The sequence below is a fragment of the Bacillus rossius genome, chromosome 3 (genome assembly GCF_032445375.1).
Source record: "Bacillus rossius redtenbacheri isolate Brsri chromosome 3, Brsri_v3, whole genome shotgun sequence".
In the NCBI taxonomy this organism is placed as follows: Eukaryota; Metazoa; Arthropoda; class Insecta; order Phasmatodea; family Bacillidae; genus Bacillus; species Bacillus rossius.
The window spans coordinates 124,524,032-124,543,957 of record NC_086332.1 but is presented as its reverse complement, the minus strand read 5'-3'; the positions used below and the strand labels follow the sequence as shown (position 1 = coordinate 124,543,957).

The window sequence follows — 19,926 nt, the reverse complement described above, 5'->3', positions numbered from 1 at the left end:
CGCCCCTTCGGGCATCTCCGGACACCTTCGGGCAATCACCACCACCCCCTTTTTTGGCTGGGGGCAATTGCTTACTTTAATTAGGCGCCCCGACGCCTTTTCAAAAAGATTCGGCAGGCAGCACGCGGTAAGGGCGGATCTCTCTTCGCAGCCAGAGACAACGCGCTTCTGAAAAGTCGTGAACAGCTTTCTCTAAAGCATGTAGTTGATTATCGACAAGGCCATGTGCCTTAGCACTCAATTTTTAATTTTTGCTGCCCGAAATAGTTTATTTTTTGAAATAGTTTTTTTTTGTCTTTACTTATTATTCTTCATGGCGACAGCAATCTTCCGCGTCGCGCATCACCTGGCCATCTCCAGGGACCGACCTGATCTACTCCACCCCGCAGCTTAGGTAAGTTATTTCGTCGCCCCACACACACTTTTCTTTTCCTGTTTCTCGTGGGCTTAACTTCGCCCAACATCAGCCGCCTGTTAACCAACCTAATTTAATGGGAATACTGGTTGCAGGCGGGGATCAAGAACTAGGATGAGAGATTCCGCTCCAAATTCAACTCCCATGCAGTTCATGAGTTAGTTCACCGAAATTCATCGCCTCCTGCAATCGGAGAATTTCTCAAGAGTGCCAGCTTTCAACATATTTTTCCCTGAGTGGAAAAAACCATAAAATAATTTATAATTCTGAACAACCAGTTTCAGGACACTTTTATTCATTTAACGAGTAAATGTATTTTTTTTTATAATTTGTCTTATGAAGAGCCTGCGCGCTTAATATTCAATGGCCTGTAAAGTTAAGAAACCAAATGACCTTTGATTCAGTCAAATATAACCATTGTTACTTATTATAATATCTCGCCCCGGGGCCTCCCATTTGGTTTATTGTTTAACAAGATTTAATGTATTAAGTATAGCAAATAAGGTCAACAATTTTCTTGGTATTTTGTTTCGGCTGTAATGCCATGGGTTATCTTCAGTGGAATAAGGTTTGTAAAGTAGAAATAACAGCAACGAAATCATTAAGTAAATGCCAATGTAAACCAAACCAGATCTTATTATTTTCTTATCCTTGATCACGATCCACATTAACCATACCAAGTTTTAAGGAGGTTAGTCATAAATTTTGTTGTGCGTGCGCTGTGCCCCTATGGGTAATGTGTTTAGTACTGTTTCTGCCTGGCGCTTCCACGGCCAATCTATATTTGTTCTTTAGACGAAATTTCATATTTATAGAGCGCAGCAGCACGTTACAGGTGGTACTTGAATAAAAATATCCATTACTCATTCGTTTAATAGGCTTAGTACAGCCGAGAAACACTCGTTTGTAACATGATTCTTTCCCTCCTTGAGGTCTGGTTAAACAAGGCCGGTTAATGTTAAGAATTGTGTGTCTATAAAAGCAAGGAAGTGAAATGGTAGCAAAATATTAGACGACTATAATGATCACGAGAAATGTGAAGATGATGATTCTAATAGTACTATCCCAGGTTTTGTTAATTATTTGGAACTAAAAGTTAACGAAGAAAGTAGCATTTTCATGGGTAATTAAAAAGATTTACACCATGTTCTAGTCGCCTCCATGAAATTGAGAGCACTTTAGAACAGCCTAAAGCTGAAAAGGTCGAAGACTGCTATGATTCACCTGAAGCTTACACGAACTAAGACTATGATTAAGAACTTGAAGCTCACAAGATCGAATACTGTGATAAAGTGTTGAGCCCAAAATGATGGAAACGACTTATTAAACTAAATTATTCAGATTAGGCCTATGATGGTCAGTGGGGTGATTACAATTTTAATTGCTTTGAGGCTGGTATTAAAAACGGAACTCTCGAGGTCTTAAAAGTATTAGTAATGAAAATTTACGTAAGATGCTAGAAGCCGAAGATATTTATTATGCCACATGGAAATATTCTAACCTATTGGTAGATAGGTCTACTTGCCTCGCAAAAATTAAGAAAATTTACCCAATACCAAACAAATATGCTCTATACTTCGCGAAATAAGAAATGTATGCTACATATAATAATAACTTGTTTTTTCTGCATGTGTATAAAAGTGAAAAACCAAATTATACTTCGGATAAAAAAAGTTTGTTTTATTTATTGTAATTCTAATTTCTAGCTAAGGTTGGGTTCTCGTAGTACAACTTCTAACTTAAAGATGTAAAATTCGTAATAAATGACTAACAAAATGGAGAGTCATAATAACGTCTTTCCGGCAATTTTAGCGGGTACGTGCTACATTGTAGCTAAAATAATTTGGAGCCAAATGTGGATGGAGGCATTGTAGCCGGCTTGAGCCGGATTCTATCGTTTCGTTTAGTATTTTAACTAATGTATCCTAGATATCGTATCCTACTGAGTTGAATGTTTTATCCAAATGTATCTCTGTTTCATTGAATGTTTGTTGTCAAGTCTGTAGCCAGGGCTGAATATTTAATGGTTCAAAACTCCTTGGTCTTGTAGGAAGCATAAAATACATATTTCAGGGATGTTTCGGCTCTACAGTAAGCTTTAAATTTGCTGAGTTGGTATTTTTATATTGGTATTTTTATACCCAGATTTTTTTCTATGTGTTTGATGTATCCTTGTAGCCTCGTGGTCTTGTAGCCTGGTAGTATTGTAGACACGTAGCAGATTGGAACCTTGTAGCTTGTAACTTTGTAGCCAAGAAGTCTTGTAGCCTTGTTCGAAATAATTAATTCAACTATGTTCACCGAGAAAAGGATGGGTGGATGAATGATTTATTCCTGCTCTGAAGGAAGTCATGTGAAGGGAGTTCGCAGCAAAAGGGAGTTATATGTGGATTTATATGTTACAGAAAATACAGAAAAACTGGCATAGTGCCTGTTTATGTAAAAGATAACTCACTCCTGGAAACTGTTTATTTTGATGCAAATAAACTAGGCGTAATAAAACTTAGAGCTAAAATGGAATATTTTGTATGTATTTATAAATGGTTGACATAAATATTCCGTGTTGTTAAAATACGTAATTATCATCCGAGATGTTACTACTTGGAAGATTTACGAGGTTCGGTGATATGTGGCGGATTATATGGGGAAGAAATTCAGCCTACCAAGTACCCAAGCGATTATTAAGTAGAAAAATTGATGGATTAAAAAGATGATGTCTTGTTTGTGAAGTGGCTAGATTTCGATAAATGTGAAAATCAGTTGAATAAAATCGACTGATGCCATATAAATTTTAATGTTTTGAAATGTTGTAAATTTTTATATTAATAAATGCAAGTCTAAAAAAAATGTATTTAATGTGCTGTTTGAAACTTGTCACTAGTTACCAGAAGTCGGGATATTCGTCGAAGGTGCTTAAAATGGTATTAAGAGGCTGGGGACGCGTGGCGACAGGTCTAAATTTTGCAGCTATTTGGTGTGTGGATGGTTCAGGGGGAGGGGGGAATGGGTAGGTCTGCTGACGTCAAAGGTCGTGCGTCAGTGACGTGTGTGCTTGGCACGCACGAACTGGACTTCAATAGAATGGGTAGAGGGGTGGGGACAGTTGAACAATTGCAGCCTCAGTATGTATCATTCGTAGTTATCAACAGAGCTAGTAAGATGTGTCGGGCCACCTATGAGAAGATTGTTGAGGATGAGTTCTATGCGTGCTGTCAGGAGGCTAGCGGCCAGGAAGAAACTCTTGCGATGGATGAAGACGAAGAGTCCAGGGAAGACATCCCAGATGTACCTGTGAACACCTCCACTCTGACTGTGGAGGATATTGCTGCTGTGAAGCGAAGGGGGGATATCGACTTTGGAGCTGCGTGATGCTTGTATACTTGTGTGGGAAGAGTAATTGATGGCTAGTATGGAAAGTACCTACTGCGGAGCGGGGTGTTGTAAAGTGGGTCGGTAACGCCTTCTGAATGGTATTGTGTTAACAAGGGGGGAGAAGATGGTGTGAAGGAGTGTGTGTGTTTTTTATTAAATAGTTTTAATTTTTATTTTTTATTTTATTTACTTTGACTTCTTGCCACGACTTAAAAAAATACTATTTCATTTGATATGAAGTGCATCTCGTAGTGGCAGTAGGTAATGGCTTTTCTCTTAGCGACAGTGGGTTTTGGCTGAAGTGAGTGTTGTAACTGCATCATATACACTATAGTGATCAGACATTAAGTTGAAACATAAAATGTAGATCGTGCTTCCTTTTTGTCGATTGTGCTTCCAAATGTGCTTCCTTTTTGTTGATTGTGCTTCCGATTGTGCGTCCTTTTCTATGAATGTGCTTCCGTCAAATTTTTTATTATTTTAACATAACACCTATATCATCCAAGGTACTAATACTTATAAATATCTTAGAAAATGGTAAAATGTAATTATACGCAGACATTAAAAATATCTGCTTCCATGCAGCTTTTAAAACACGAGTATGCAAACATGAACTTGTTTATAAAAGTAAAATTATACACAGACATTAAAAATATCTGCTTCCATGCAGCTTTTAAACACGGGCACGCAAACATGGACTTGATTAGGAATGTAATTATACGTAGACATTAAAAATATCTGCTTCCATGCAGCTTTTAAAACACGAGTACGCAAACATGAGAAGAGAATAATACTTGTGAGTTAGGACTCTGAAAAATTTCTGGTCCGCTAAGATGGTGTAATAAATGTTTTTTTTTTAATTATCATTACTTTAACTATCACATCCACAACGATAGTATTGATAACATATATTTTAGTTAAAACCTATAAATGATAAGACTTTAAGAAAAAATGTCGGTTACAACAACAAAATGACTGTGGATTTTGTGGATTCTGTGGAGATGGAGTAATAAATGTTTTTTAAATTATCATTACTTTAACTAACGCATCCACAACGACAGTATTGATAACATATATTTTAGTTAAAACCTATAAATGATAAGACTTTAAGAAAAAATGTCGGTTACAACAACAAATTGACTGTGGATTTTGTGGATTTTGTGGATTTTGAGGATTCTGTGGATCTATAAGGTTTATTATAAAAGTGAAATTGAACGCAGACATTAAAAATATCTGCTTCCATGCAGCTTTTAAACACATGTACGCAAACATGAGAAGAGATTATTACTTGTGAGTTAGGACTCTGAAAAATTTCTGGTCAGCTAAGATGGAGTAATAAATGTTTTTTAAACTATCATAACTTTAACTAATGCATCCACAACGATAGTATTGATAACATATATTTTAGTTAAAACCTATAAGTGATACGACTTTAAGAAAAATGTCGGTTACAACAACAAAATGTCTGTGGATTTTGTGGATTTTGTGGATTTTGTGGATTTTGGTCTATAAGGTTCATAACAATGTTGGTAGAGAATTGTAACTCAACCTTACATACACTAACATACTTTATAAACCTACAACCGATGACGACACCCATCAGATGAAATCAAGATGGCAGTCTCCACTAAATAAGATGGCTGCCTCCAGCAGACAACGATGGTATATTTTTATTCCTGATTTTCTAAGTTAATAATTATGATTTTCCAAGATGTTGGATGTAACGAAAAATTGTAACAGGAATGAGTGGGGTGTTCGATGACGATGTTATTGTAATAGAGGGGTGGGGGTGCTAGATGATGTATTTGTAATTTAGAGGAGTGGGGTGTTCGATGTGTAGGTTTTTAATTAAAATTTTATTAAATAATATTTTTTTAATTTGATTTTAAAATTTTGATTATTTAATTTTTTTAAATTTTAAATTTTTTTTCATTAAAATCGGATAATAAATAAAGATTTTCAAGATGGCGGACGAAACTCAAAATGGTGGAATGTTCTAGAAAACTAAATGGCCGCTGGACTTTATGTAATCCAAGATGGCCGCCGGAAGTGTCGTCATCCAAGATAGCCGCCGGAAGCGACGTAATCCAAGATGGCCGCTGTGGCTCCCCGGCTCTCGACCCTGGACTCGGTGTGCCAGGACCTACTATATACACCTACTGTCCTCACTTTGTCTCAATGCTTCTGTTGCCCAACTTGCCACCATCCTATGATTTAGGTGGAATGAGAGTACAGGAGGTAATTTAAAAACGGCGATTGGTAGTAGATGTCCATTCCATCATAATTCCCTCCCTTTCGCGATTCTTTTAAATATCCACATGTTAACCTCCCCTCCTCGTAACTATATTAATTTAGCATAACTGAAATGATAAGAGCAGAAGAATTTTAGAAACAATAATGGTGGTGGGGGAATGGGATGATTAGTGGCGATGTCCACCGCAACGAAAAGCGCAACATTCAGGAGTGCTTGAATATGTTGGCTGCGGATTATAAAGGACAAGGTCATCCCAGCAGTAAGTTAACATCTTTATCTACTGAGACAGTAATTGCAGGAACTTGAGGCGGGAGCTAGTGACTCCAAAGGTACGCACCTAGTGAGAGTAAGAGTGAGAAGCTAGATGCGACAGTAAGAGTAAAAATTTTTTTTTTTAATATACTGAGTTTTTAAAAGACCTTAGAAGTTTAAAATAATTTCTCTTAGTCTCAAAAATATTAAAAACCGCAATTATATTCTTTAAGTAGTACAAATTTTCCCGAAAATTAGTGATTGGAATTTTCCATAGCTATGATAATATTGGTAATATTAAAAATGAAAAAGGCAGGGCCTAAAATTCGCTTCTGAAAATAATTTAATGGTGTAATTTTTATTGGGTGCTTTATATTCAAGACATTTTTGCCGTAGGGAAAAATATGGAACCATGAATATTCCCTGCTTTTAACTTTCGATTCACATGCACGATATTGTCTTTCGTTTTTTCTAAAAAATTCATTGAGGTTTCTGCTTTCCTCAAATTAATCATTAATTTCTTGCTTCTCATAATCAATTGGCACCATTACAACTGTTTGCACAGGAAGGAATTAATTGTCATATATTTATTAGTTCTGGTTCTGATTCATTTATTTTTTTCGGCAGAAACTCTATCTACCTTTATCGATGAATATTTCTCTAAATATTGCTATATTGGCCAACTCTTCCTTTGACGAAAAAATTATTGTCATAAGTTGAAAATTACGTTCCGTCATTAGAATTCGTTTTTCGGCGGATAATGCAAAGGAATTTGTTAACAGCATCGAATATAATGTAACAGTCTTTTCCATTTTGTGCTCCGATTGTTCCCTTTGGTCCGTACGAATGAGAATCAGATTCAGTATGATTATCGTAATGCATGATACCATATGCACTGCCACTAACTATCAAAATTCCAACATTATGTTCGACAAAGAATAAGTTTAAAAGAGCACAAAGAATTAGAAAATCGTTCCTCCTGTCACATAAACTGCCACTGACAGCACCATTTAAATCATATTACTCAATAGTAGTAGGTATATAATATTTCCTCCTGGGACAGACTTCAGGCTGAGGAATCTAGGAGTCGACCGCCATCTTGGATTGTGATGACACAGTGGTCATCTTGGATGACCTTGACCATTCACATTGACCTGTGACCTTCAAAATTTGCCCAAATTTGCCCAAAATTCGCCAAAATTCGCCAAATTTTCCAGTTTTTTGGAAAAACATCCCACCAAAAAATCTAAAAAAATTTATAATTCCAAAATCAGGATTTCGAAAAACATTAAAAGTTTTTTTTTGCCTTAGAAAGAACACAAAATCCTAAAAGCAGCTCAAAATTCCTAAGAGCTAGCCACTCTAAGCCGCCGAGGTCATGACCTTGAAAATTAGGATGCACTGGCAAACATTTTGAATTATGACATCACTGTTGCAATTTACATTACGTCTGCCATCTTAAAAACCTTTATTTACTATCCAAATTTAATGAGAACAATTTAAAATTTATAAAATTAATTAATAAAATTTGAGTAAAAAATTATTTAAATACGTACGTACATCATGGAGTCCTCGGTTCTAACACGGCGAGAGCAAAAAAAAATGACAACAGGTCCTTCCTCAACGGAAGCCGCCGGCAGACTGACCTCCCACCACTAATACCAAGGTATATATGACGACATCAAGTATGACGTCATGTACGGCATCTTAAAAATCTGTGATTATTATCCGATTTTAATAAAAAAATTTAAATTAATAAAAAATTAATTAATTTTTAAAAAATCTTTAAAAAAAACCATTGCACATATCTTTATGCCCACCAACTTGAATTCTAGAAATTTTGCATGTTTCCTTATGCCCGCCATCATGGACGACTATCATCGTTACACTTAACGTTACGTCCGCCATATTTGATTCTAAATCGTTGCAATTTTCGTTACGGCCGTCATCTTGAAAAACCGTAATTTTAAAGCTAGAAAGCGAGAAGATTTTAAAAATTATATATATATATCCTTACTAATATTATAAATGCGAAAGTAACTCTGTCTGTCTGTCTGTTTGTCTGTTTGTTTGTTACCTTTTCCCGGCTGAACGGCTGAAAGGATCGTAATGAAATTTGGCAAGGAGATAGATTATATCCTGGGGATGGACATAGGCTATCTTTTGTCTAAAAAGTAATAAATTTTAAACGGGTTAAAAAAAAATATATCTTAATTTTATGTAATGTGTGTCATAGATACACAAACTGTTAGTGGCATTCCTCTATGTCTGCCGAGCAATAGCTTTCAAGCTATTACGTTACGTTTTGCTATTGTAAGGAACCAAGTAGAGAGTAAGAAAAAAATAAAGATCTTGACAGTTTGTAGTGTCGCCATATTTGTTTCAATTTTCAATACCATTTTTGTACATTACAATTTAAATTGCAGAAAAAAATCATGTTTCATAGACACAAAAATATTGAGTGTGTGTCATTTCTCTATGTCCACGAGGTCTCGCCACGTCAATTTTCTCCTTGGGGCGAACCCGTCCGCTTGATTAAATAAACAGCTTTTATCGTTGAATGATTTCATGATTTATTTCATGAAAATCTGCTCTCATAAAATAGTTAGTTTTATAGACATTCAATAGGTCTCTCTCCGAAGATCAATCTATGAATCGTTACAAATTTTTTTCCTTTATTTTTTTAGTTTGATTTGATACAATATGATTTCACTAAAAATCAATTTCTACCTCTTCCTATTTTCATTTCCACATTACGAAGTATCACTTCTTCCACGCGGAGGCACTCCACGCAATATTTTTGCATGCAATTAGAAACTATTTTTTAATGATGCCAAAGAAGTATAACTTCTCATGCGCGTACCTAAGTACACGCACCCATTTCTTTATTTAATTTCTTCTATATATATTTTTTCTCCTTACCTAGGGCACTCATAATTCTCTTAAATTTCACGTGTATGTTTTCAATGTCATTCGAGTTGTACAATTTTTTTTTTGTCAAATTGGTCATTATTTTTACTTTGTTTCATTTTGGAATATGTTTTTTTTTTTTTTTTTACTTAATTAAAAGAGGTGTGGTGTGTACAGGGAGTGATATCTCTATTAATTTCTATACTACTTTGGATAAGTGGAATATGGCCACCACAGTTTTACATATAAACAAATCTTACAAATGTTTTAAACATTATGACTAATTAAAAAATAATTTCACAAACATTCTTAGATTTTTTTTGTGTGTGTATAGTTTGAAGTTTTATATTATGCATGTACGTAAATTCTTAAACATAGAGTTATTTATTTATTTATTTAGAAAATTATTCATAGGTAGGTAATAAGTTTTTCTATTTGTCAATATTGTTATTATGGTATATAGGAGTACAGTAAATGCCTACATTCTTATATTCCTTTATATCTCTTTCTATTTTGAGTGTTTCCGAGCCATTCGGGGTCCTCATAACCCCCCCTCCTTCCCAGATGGTCAAAGCCCCAAAATTTCGAAAGTTTAAAATTTTTTTTAAATCTTTCTCTTTCCATTTTAAGTGTTTTCGAGCCATTCAGGGTCATCGAACCCCCCGCCCCCCTCTGGGAACAAAGCCCCAAAATTTCGACAATTTCAGGAATTTCTAATATCTATTCGTTCGAGATGGAGTGTTCCGAAACATTCCAGGTCCTGAACAACCATATTCGCCCCCCCCCCCCCCTTCACAAAAGTGAAAGCCGCAAAAGTTCGAAAAATTGGATGAAATTGTATTATAATTAAGTCATTACGAACTAAAGTGTCTGGGGGATGGTGGAACTTTTACCCAAAATCGACTTCCCCATCAAATTTTGTGGTAAGGGGGGGGATAATGCAAAACCCCAAAATTTCGAAAAATTAAAAAAAATATATTATGTAAGTATACTTTTTTACTATTTGGAGTGTTTCCGAGCCATTCTGGGTCCTCAAACTACCCTCCCCCCACAAGGAGTCAAAGACCCAATAATTAAAAAAATTCCCAAAATTTCGAAAATCTATTTTCTTTCGATTTGGGGTGTTTACGAGCCATTCGGGGTCCTCAAATTCACCCCTCCCCCCTTCACAGGGGTCAAAAACCCTAAATGTAGAAAATTCAAAAAATCATTCTCTTTCGATTTTTAGTGTTTCCCTGCCATTCAGGGTCCTCAAAATTAACCCTTCCCCATCTGGGGACATAGCCCCAAAATCTCGAAAATTTCAGGAATTTCAAATATCATTTCTTTCGACATGGAGTGTTCCGAACCATTCGAAGTCCTGAACCTTCACCCCCCCCCCCCCCTTTTCAAAAAGTGAAAGCCACAAAATTTCTAAAAATTGGAGAAAATTGTATTAAAATTAAGTCATTACGAACTAAAGTGTCCGGGGGATGGTGGAATTTTCACCCAAAGTCGACGTCCCACCAAATTTTGAGGGAGGGGGGGAATGCAAAACCCCAAAATTACGAAAAATTTCTTAAATTTAAGAATACTTTTTTACTATTTGGAGTGTTTCCGAGCCATTCGGGGTCCTCAAACTACCCTCCCCCCACAAGGAGTCAAAGACCCAATAATTAAAAAAATCTCCCAAAATTTCAAAAATTTATTTTCTTTCGATTTGGAGTGTTCACGAGCAATTCGGGGTCCTCAACATCACCCCCCCCCCCACTTAAGGGGTCAAAACCCCAAAATTTAAAAAATCATTCTTTTTCGATTTTTAGTGTTTCCCTGCCATTCAGGGTCCTCAAAATCTCCCCTCACCTTCTGGGGACAAAGCCCCTAAATTTCGAAAATTTCAGGAATTTCAAATATTTCGTTCGAGATGGAGTGTTCCAAACCATTCGAGGTCCTGAACCTCCAACCCCCCCCCCCCTTCTCCTTCTCAAAAGTGAAAGCCCTAAAATTTCGAAATATAAGAATATATATAATTGGATGTTGGCATGTATGACGTCGATAAACTCTTACACTGCTTGACCGATCGCCATGAAAGTTGGCACAGCGATGTGTTTTTATCATGGAGATGGTTTTTATGCTATCCATTTTTTTTGTAACTCGCCGCTAGATGGCGCTGTAGCGCAACAACTTCTAAACCTTTCAACCGATCGCCATGAGTAAACAGAAAATCATAGGTTACAGATACACAAACAGTTATTGTGTGTCATTTCTTAATGTCCACCACACTGGACATATCGCTATCCATTTTGCTGTAGCTCGCGGATAATATATCACCCGGTTTTCAGCCCGGGCGAATCCGGGTACTGCAGCTAGTATATTTATATTTTTGATGTGAGGTATGTTGTTTGGAAGAAATATACTATTTAGTATGACTTTTATAAACTATCATTCTTACATATGTACTTTCAAGGTTTTTGTGCCTACAGTGTTCATGGAGTATATAACCCATTGGCCAACCTGGTTCTTTGTTTTAACATGTACTTATATTTTAGATTTTAAATTTAAATTTGTTTAAGATATATGACTGAAATGATGTGTGTTATAAACTATAAGTCCTTCTATAACTGATGTGATTTATAAGACTGTGAGATTTTGAGGATAGTATGACCAATAGGATGTTAATATGTGACATTGGCTTGATACTTCGCTTGGATGAAATTTAAATGTTAACTTTGTGATGAAAGCTGCAAGTGCGTTTATTGAGTGGTCATAATATTTGTCGACTTTGTTTCCAAATTTGTTTCCTTTTTTGATGTGCATCTTTTTTAAATTAAGTTTTGACTCTTGTATTATGGTAAAAGTGAAATGCCTATAAGCATAAAAGCGGGGTAGGAGGCCAAAGCATATTAAGGATTGAGGCAAGGTATTTGTTACACAAAAACAGTAGTGACATTAATAAATTTTTAATTAGGCCAAAAAAATTGATTACTTAATTAACAAAAACCAATATGGTCCACAAAAGCTATTAAAGTGCTTAACACACAGCAAACATTTCAAGTGAGCAATTATCAAGGCCACAAAAATAGAGAACAGTCTTGTTTTACAAGTTACGCTGGCGAAACATTGCGCGGTCCCATTACGGGCCATCAAAACGGGGCGTCACAAGGTAGACGCATTGAAAGCAGCAAAATTACAACCTTGTCAATATGTAGGGAACACCTACTACAAAATGCGCGTTACATTGCGTTACAGACGTAAGTTACATTTATAAAACAGATTGATTAAGTTACTTTTTATGTACGTCGACGCCTCAGGGGAGAACAGTTACCAACAAAGTGAAGTTAAATTAAGTTAAGTTAAATTAAATCCAAGCGTAATTTTCTAAGTGGCGATCGAAAGGGAATTTAAACAAAATATACAAAAAATTTACAAACGCTTACATTATGGCAAGGGCCACCGCCTCACTCCAACTTACATTTTCTTTCCCCCGAGGTCGCGCACGTCGTACAAATTAAAGCCTAACTGACTGACTACATACTGGATTACAAAGCAACTCGAGATCTCAAAAGAGACTAAGACGACACCAGACAAGGTAGACGAGACAAGACAAGCAAGACCGAATTTAGGCTTTACAGCCGTATATAAGGAATAGGTTCGGTGCAGCGCGCATGCGCCGACCGGAGGAGGGGAGGCGAGGAGCCAGCAAGCACACACTAGGAGGGGGAAGGAAGGAGGGGACAGCGCGCATGCGCCGACCGGAGGAGGGGAGGAGAGGAGCCAGCAAGCACACACTAGGAGGGGGAAGGAAGGAGGGGACAGCGCGCATGCGCCGACCGGAGGAGGGGAGGAGAGGAGCCAGCAAGCACACACTAGGAGGGGGAAGGAAGGAGGGGACAGCGCGCATGCGCCGACTGGAGGAGGGGAGGAGAGGAGCCAGCAAGCACACACTAGGAGGGGGAAGGAAGGAGGGGACAGCGCGCATGCGCCGACCGGAGGAGGGGAGGCGAGGAGCCAGCAAGCACACACTAGGAGGGGGAAGGAAGGAGGGGACAGCGCGCATGCGCCGACCGGAGGAGGGGAGGAGAGGAGCCAGCAAGCACACACTAGGAGGGGGAAGGAAGGAGGGGACAGCGCGCATGCGCCGACCGGAGGAGGGGAGGAGAGGAGCCAGCAAGCACACACTAGGAGGGGGAAGGAAGGAGGGGACGTCGTGCCAACGCCCGCGAAGTCGCGTGGTTTTCAAATGAAGCGGCGATCCTGACGCTTCAAAAGGATCTTGATTTGACTACCATATTATTTAGTCTGTTGCGTGTATACAAGCGAGTCCTAAGACTCAGTTTGTTACTGTCGTTGACGGTGTAAGGATCACCTAGTTTGTCTCGTCTGGTGTATAAGTCGCGTAAATACCTGGTCTTGTGAACTCAATGGCATCTTTACCGTCTTTAACGGCGAACTCGATGGAGGTTGTACAATCGTCTACGGGAACCCTGACGTCAGCGGCGACGAAAAAGGAGCAGATCCCGTTGGCAACGACAACGTCAACACTAGAGGAGACTTCAACAGTCATGGTACCACCAGCGGAAGAGAGCTCAATGACTTCAGTACTGGCTGCACAGGAAACCTCGATGAACGTTGTTTCGCCCTCGATGGAGACTTCAATGGCTAGTGATTTGACAACAACTAACGAGCATCGATGTCGTTACTGCGACAAGAATTTCACAAACAACACCAATGCTCGTCAACACGAGAAGAGAGAATGTACTAAGAATCCTCCTCGCAAAATGTTTGCCTGTGAGAAATGTCATAAAAGACAGAAAAGATAATATGAAATCGCACATGAAGACATGCAAAGGTCGTGCTGTACGGCAGAAGGTACGGGTTTCGCTGCAACAGCGATGCATTGTGTTCATAAGAGTATGTCGGTAATTGTCACAACTACAGCAGCGTCAGTATCTGGATCGGGTCTGAAAGGCTCGTCTTCATCATCGCGTTATCCTTGCAGCTACTGCAATATGTCTTTCGCATTTTCCCATGTAGTTCGAACACATGAGCGGAATAAATACAAGAAGAATACTTCTAGTATAAAGTTTCGCTGCGATGAGTCTCATGTTTGGTTTACACGTATTGACAGTTTGTGACCACATGCGAAAAAATGTAAACATGATGTCCGTGTGCCTACTGTTGAACTACCTGCATAACCTATATAACTACCTGCATAACTACCTCGCTTTAGATTGGAGTCAGTGAGCGTACGATCATAAAAACAGATGAGCAGCAACCGATTGCTATGACGTCTGGACATGAAACTAAACTCAAGACTGTGTTCGGTGCATTTCAGGTGAATGAAAATGGTGTCTACTTGGCTCAGTCTGAAATCCGTGGAGCATTGAAGGACTATTATTATCTAAATACGTTTGGTGGGTCGAAGGACATTTGTACTTTTCTTGACGATATCAAGCAGAACATAATCAATCAGCTAATGATGACGTAGCAACAAACGGACCTTTAAAATACAACTTGTAGTTGGACTGTATAATTATATGGAAAGCCATATCCGTTCGATGACAAAGTGAAAATGTGTGCATTCAAGACATCGGCTGCAGTAATTTACAGTTCTGCCGATGTGAAGCAAACAATTAAACACTGTACAGAAACTCTGTCAAGAAGAGAAAGACTATGTTGGTAACGGATCTGGCTGGTCTCTGTCTAGTATAAACCTATTGGAGCTACGAATTAGTAATTTCACGCCATTGCAGTACTAAATTTTTATAATATTGCTAACTTTCGCAAGTCTTCGTTTAGTTGAATAGAAATTGTGTAATAAATATTACGTTGATAAAAGAACTTGTGGTGTTTTATTTCTCGAACCTGTCACTTTTGTGGTATTATGATTTAAAGTTATTTTTTATCAATTATCGGACCAGGGATAGGACCTGATCGAATCAATCATTATATTGATTGCATGTTTATTTAATGAATTTTCGATTTTTTTTTTAGAATTTCTAGCTAAATAATTACACATCCAAATGTCATGATGGCTGGAGCGACAGCAATAATAAATGATTGCTGCACTTTAGCAGGTAAAATTTAAACTAACATAATGGTGGCATACTCTAGAAGCCGAAAACAAAATGGTGGCCTCCAGCAGACGAAAACAAGATGGCAGACATAACTTCATACTAGCTGGTGATATTTTATAACTTGGTATTGGTGGTGGGAGGTTAGTCTGCAGGTAGCTTCCGTGGAAGAAGGATCTATCGTAATATTTTTTTTTAATTTTTGCTCTTACTGGGATTGAACCAATAACTTCAAGGCGTAAGTGCATTTTTAAATAATATTTTATTAATTTTTATCAATATATATTTATTAATTTTTAAAATTTTTTCGTCTCTCTAGCATTAAAATTATGGTTTTTCAAGATGGCGGCCGTAACGAAAATTGCAACGTTTAAGAATCAAATATGGTGGACGTAACGTAAAGTGTAACGATGAGTTCATAGTCATCCAAGATCTCGGGCATTAGGAAACATGCAAAATTTCTAGAATTCAAGATGGTGGGCATAGCGATATGTGCAATGGTTTTTTGTAAGATTTTTATCAAAATTAATAAATTTTTTTATTAAAATCGGATAATGATAACAGATTTTTAAGATGCCGGACATGACGTCATACTTGATGTCGTTATATATACATTGGTATTAGTGGTGGGAGGTCAGTCTGCCGGCAGCTTCCTTTGAGGAAGGACCTGTTGTCATTTTTTTTTATCTCGCCGGGTTCGAACCGAGGACTCAATGATGTAAGTACGTATTTAAATAATTTTTTACTCAAATTTTATTAATTGTATTTTTTATGAATTTTAAATTGTTCTCATAAAAAATTGATAGTAAATAAAGGTTTTTAAGATGGCGGACGTAACGTAAATTGCAACGGTGACGTCATAATTCAAAATGGCTGCCATAGCATCCCAATTTTCAAGGTCATGACCTCGGTGGCTTAGAACGGCTAGCTCTTAGGACTTTTGAGCCATTTTTAGGATTTGGTGTTCTTTCTAAGGCCTGAAGACTTTTGAGGTTGGTTTTTCGAAATCCTAATTTTTGAATAATCAATTTCTTTTGAGATTTTTTGGTGGGATGTTTTTCCAAAGAAACTGAAAATTTTGGAGGTCACAGGTCAAGGTCAAAGGTCATGGTCATCCAAGATGGCCGCCGTGACGTCACAGTCCAAGATAGCGGTTGGCTCGTCGGTTCCTCAGCCTGAAGCATGGCTCAGGAGGAATTTATTATATACTTCTCTCAATCGAAAAGACATTGTCTAACATATTTGTAACAACATCAAGATTTCCGATCTCCAAATAGCTGCCGATTGTCAATTTTAAAAACATCTGGTTGATTTCTTTTTTTTCCAATCAATTCGTTGGTAAAATATATTGCTCTCAATCATGTTTCGATTTAAAATATTTTTATCCCATTTGGTCGGTGGCAGAATGTGCATGAATAAAATTAGCCACAACAATGGCAAACATTTCTGTCTGGTATGTCCGGATTGAAATATGTCTTCATTGTGTACTGACGAAATTTACCAGGAAATGTAATCACTTTTGCATAAGGAATAATGCGCTGAAGTAAACGTCGTACTAGTTCATTAGCAGCGAAATTTCAACAATATCACCTGGAAACGAGTTATTCCACTACGTCTTAGATGGAGCATAACTCTTTGAGCTCTTCAATTTCATATTAAATTGATGGCAAACAAGCAAATCTTTTTTTTTAGCGACAATTTCCGGTGGGCAAATGATAGCATTTTTTCTGAAAAAATGTCACACTTGTCGCAAAACGTTTTTAAGATTGGGTGAAGTTCTGCCTTATTCGCTACCCGTTGAGTATAGGCCTTACGTCGACGTAGTAGTCTTTCTTAACGTTCCCGACTTGTCTTTCAAGCTCATAATTCAGAAAACAAAATAGATTTTATTTCCGTCGAAAGAAATGCTAATCGGTGGTGTCATTTTCTCTTGCTTAAGGATGTCGTTGTGCGTCATTTTCAAATCGAGAAGAATGTATACCCGCGATTTCAATGGATCTTGCTTTAGCCATACGTCTTTAACGTTAGTACGGTCAACATTGCGCGGATGTCGTTTGGCTAATCTTGCAAACCTATCTGCTTCCGATTCACGTTGAAGCATCTCAAAAAGTTTTTGTTTCTTCTTTTCCAGGCGTCGATTGCGTTGGGTGATTGTCTCCTTACCTATCGTAAAATTATTAATTTATGATTAATAAAAGAGAGAAAATTACTTATCTCTTTCGATCCATTTATACCAATTTTTTTGGTTGTATTGATAATTCTGTAGGAAATAGATCATCGAACTAATATTAAATTCTTTAATTGTAATATATAAAAGTAATTAAGAAATAAATCATCAGAAAAATCCAGTTTACTTACATTTTTGTATACGATAAATCATTTTCTATGGGTACAAGCACTTAATTGTAGGTACACTTAATTATTCAATAGAATGTTTCAAACAAACAAAAAAAAATCGCTTTATTATGTTTTTTTATCTGACAACAAGAAGTAAGCGATATTCAAGTCTCTAGCTCATGGAGTTATTTTCAAATCGATTATAAAATTTCTACCGAAGTTGGCCTGAAGGGTAGTATGTTAACAGTTTTAAAAAAAATTTTTATGGCAGTGACTGTTTTTACAACTGAGTTTCTAATTCATACTTACCATCGTCAAGCGTTATAAAGCACCATTTCCGCAATGTTTTCAGCGGAACGGATAATCTTTGAGCGAAACAATACGGCGATGGCGAGGTAAAAATGTTACACTAATTACTTCACAGCATGCCATCTCCTTAATGTTACCACTGTATGTTTTCGTTGAAAACATCTATGGAAGGCTAATTTGAATTATCGGGTGGCTGTTTCCAAGGGCTGTCAAGTTTACTGATCATTTACTCCATATATTCATTAATAAATTAGGTTATGTTTTTTTTTTCGGTTTGATTTGTATTCTCGGTTTTCACGTTTTATTTCTCTTCTCTTAATATTTTTTTTTGGGATTTACGTCCAATTCTGAGGACCAAAGCAAGCTAATAAAAAAGTGGTATTATTATGTATTGTGTTGTGTACTGTGAGGTAACAAGCCCTCAAAACAGAATAAGAGAAATCCAAAATTAAACACAATCATAAAAATTACCTGCAGAATACTAATACTTTAAAACAAACAAAAAAAAAAGGAGTAAATACAATAAGTTTAAATGGGTACAATAAAAGCAGTAAAGTAGAAGAAAAAGTTACGATTATATTGTGCATGGAACCCATTATGGTTAGTTACATTAAGCTACAAAATCTCTTAAATTTATGCATTATATTAGAAATTTTACAGACCCAAATAATTGTTATTTATTCAGTTTTACAACATTTAATTCAATTAAATAATTAAATGATTCTTTTTGTTTCTTTCAAGGATATCAGATTGACTATATGGTAAGTATTAATTTTAATCAGATTACTTTTATAATTTATATGTATTTACTTTATATATATTTATGAGTAAAATTAGCACTATATTAGAAAACCTCACAAGACAAATCCTATTATAGTTTCATTATGCACGCAGAGCACTTTCTACTTCTATGGAATGATACAAATTTGTTTTTACTTTCAAAATCTTTTAATATATTTTAGTACGTAAGTGGACATGTATACGTTTTCGTCACAGACTTGGTGATGTACAAATTTTATCTTGTTGTTAAAAAAAAAATATTGAGAGATGGAGCTTGTATCTGGAAATTTATTATATTTATTAATTGACGTAACTTTATTATACCGAGCCACGTCCCATCGAACCTAACACTCACTGCAAACAAAACTCTCGGTGAAACTTGCTTGCCCAGATGGGGCCAAATCCGCGTTTATGTAAATACAAAACCAGAAGGAAAATAACCTAAGTACAAAAGCTTTGATGAGCAATTGCAGCACATCAACAGGATTTAAGTTAATTTGGATTTTATTTTATATCTGTCTTTTGTACAAAACAATATTATTAAAGATTCAAAAATTTAATTTCCTATATATATATATATAAATATATAAATATCTATAGTCACGGGGTTAAATAATTTTATCATTAAATTATCAAATTATTTGTTAGTGTTAAAAAAAATGTTTTTATCTTTTCTATTGTGTGGGACTTGGTTTCCATCAAGCTCGGGTTTTGTAACATCTTTGAGGTGATTTAGCTCTCTGCTGGGCTGGAAAGAATGCGAGGCATGCACGTCTGACGAGTTGTTGTGCTACGAGTCTGGAGAAATCCGGCGAAAGCTTTGTTTACCGCTCTTCGAGGCTAGCTGAGAACGCAGGTTGCAAGCAGTCACTCTGCGCAGGTAAGTGTCGCAATCTTGCGGACGGTGTTCCGACACCTTGTCACGGCCTCGTCTCTAATGAAGATGTGGAGACGGGGTGGACGTCGCTCGGTCGTTCGGTTGTCGTGATGTTTGCCTGGCACCAGCTCTTGGGTAGAGCAGCCTCACACTCTGAGGCGGGAGTGGACCGTTCGGCTCAGTGCAGCAGACCGAGGACATGCTTGCGCGGAACGGGCCTTCGGGGACGGGAGGTAGAAGGAGGAGGGTGCCCGCGGTCTCGCAAGGAGTCGCTAGCAGAAAGGTTAGAAGAGGATTGCCCGCAGTCTCACAAAGAGTCGCTAGCAGAGGATTGCCCGCAGTCTCACAAAGAGTCGCTAGCAGAGGA

At 37.1% G+C, this 19,926-nt stretch overlaps 1 protein-coding gene across 1 annotated transcript in view; it reads left to right on the top strand.

Moving 5' to 3' along the window:
* LOC134531227 (histidine decarboxylase-like) overlaps nucleotides 1–19,926 on the top strand; it is an 849,422-nt gene that overhangs the window by 731,770 nt on the left and 97,726 nt on the right. The window contains exon 11 of the mRNA XM_063366899.1: nucleotides 18,644–18,663. Within this exon, the coding sequence (XP_063222969.1) occupies nucleotides 18,644–18,663 (20 nt within the window). The remainder of the gene's footprint in view (nucleotides 1–18,643; nucleotides 18,664–19,926) is intronic.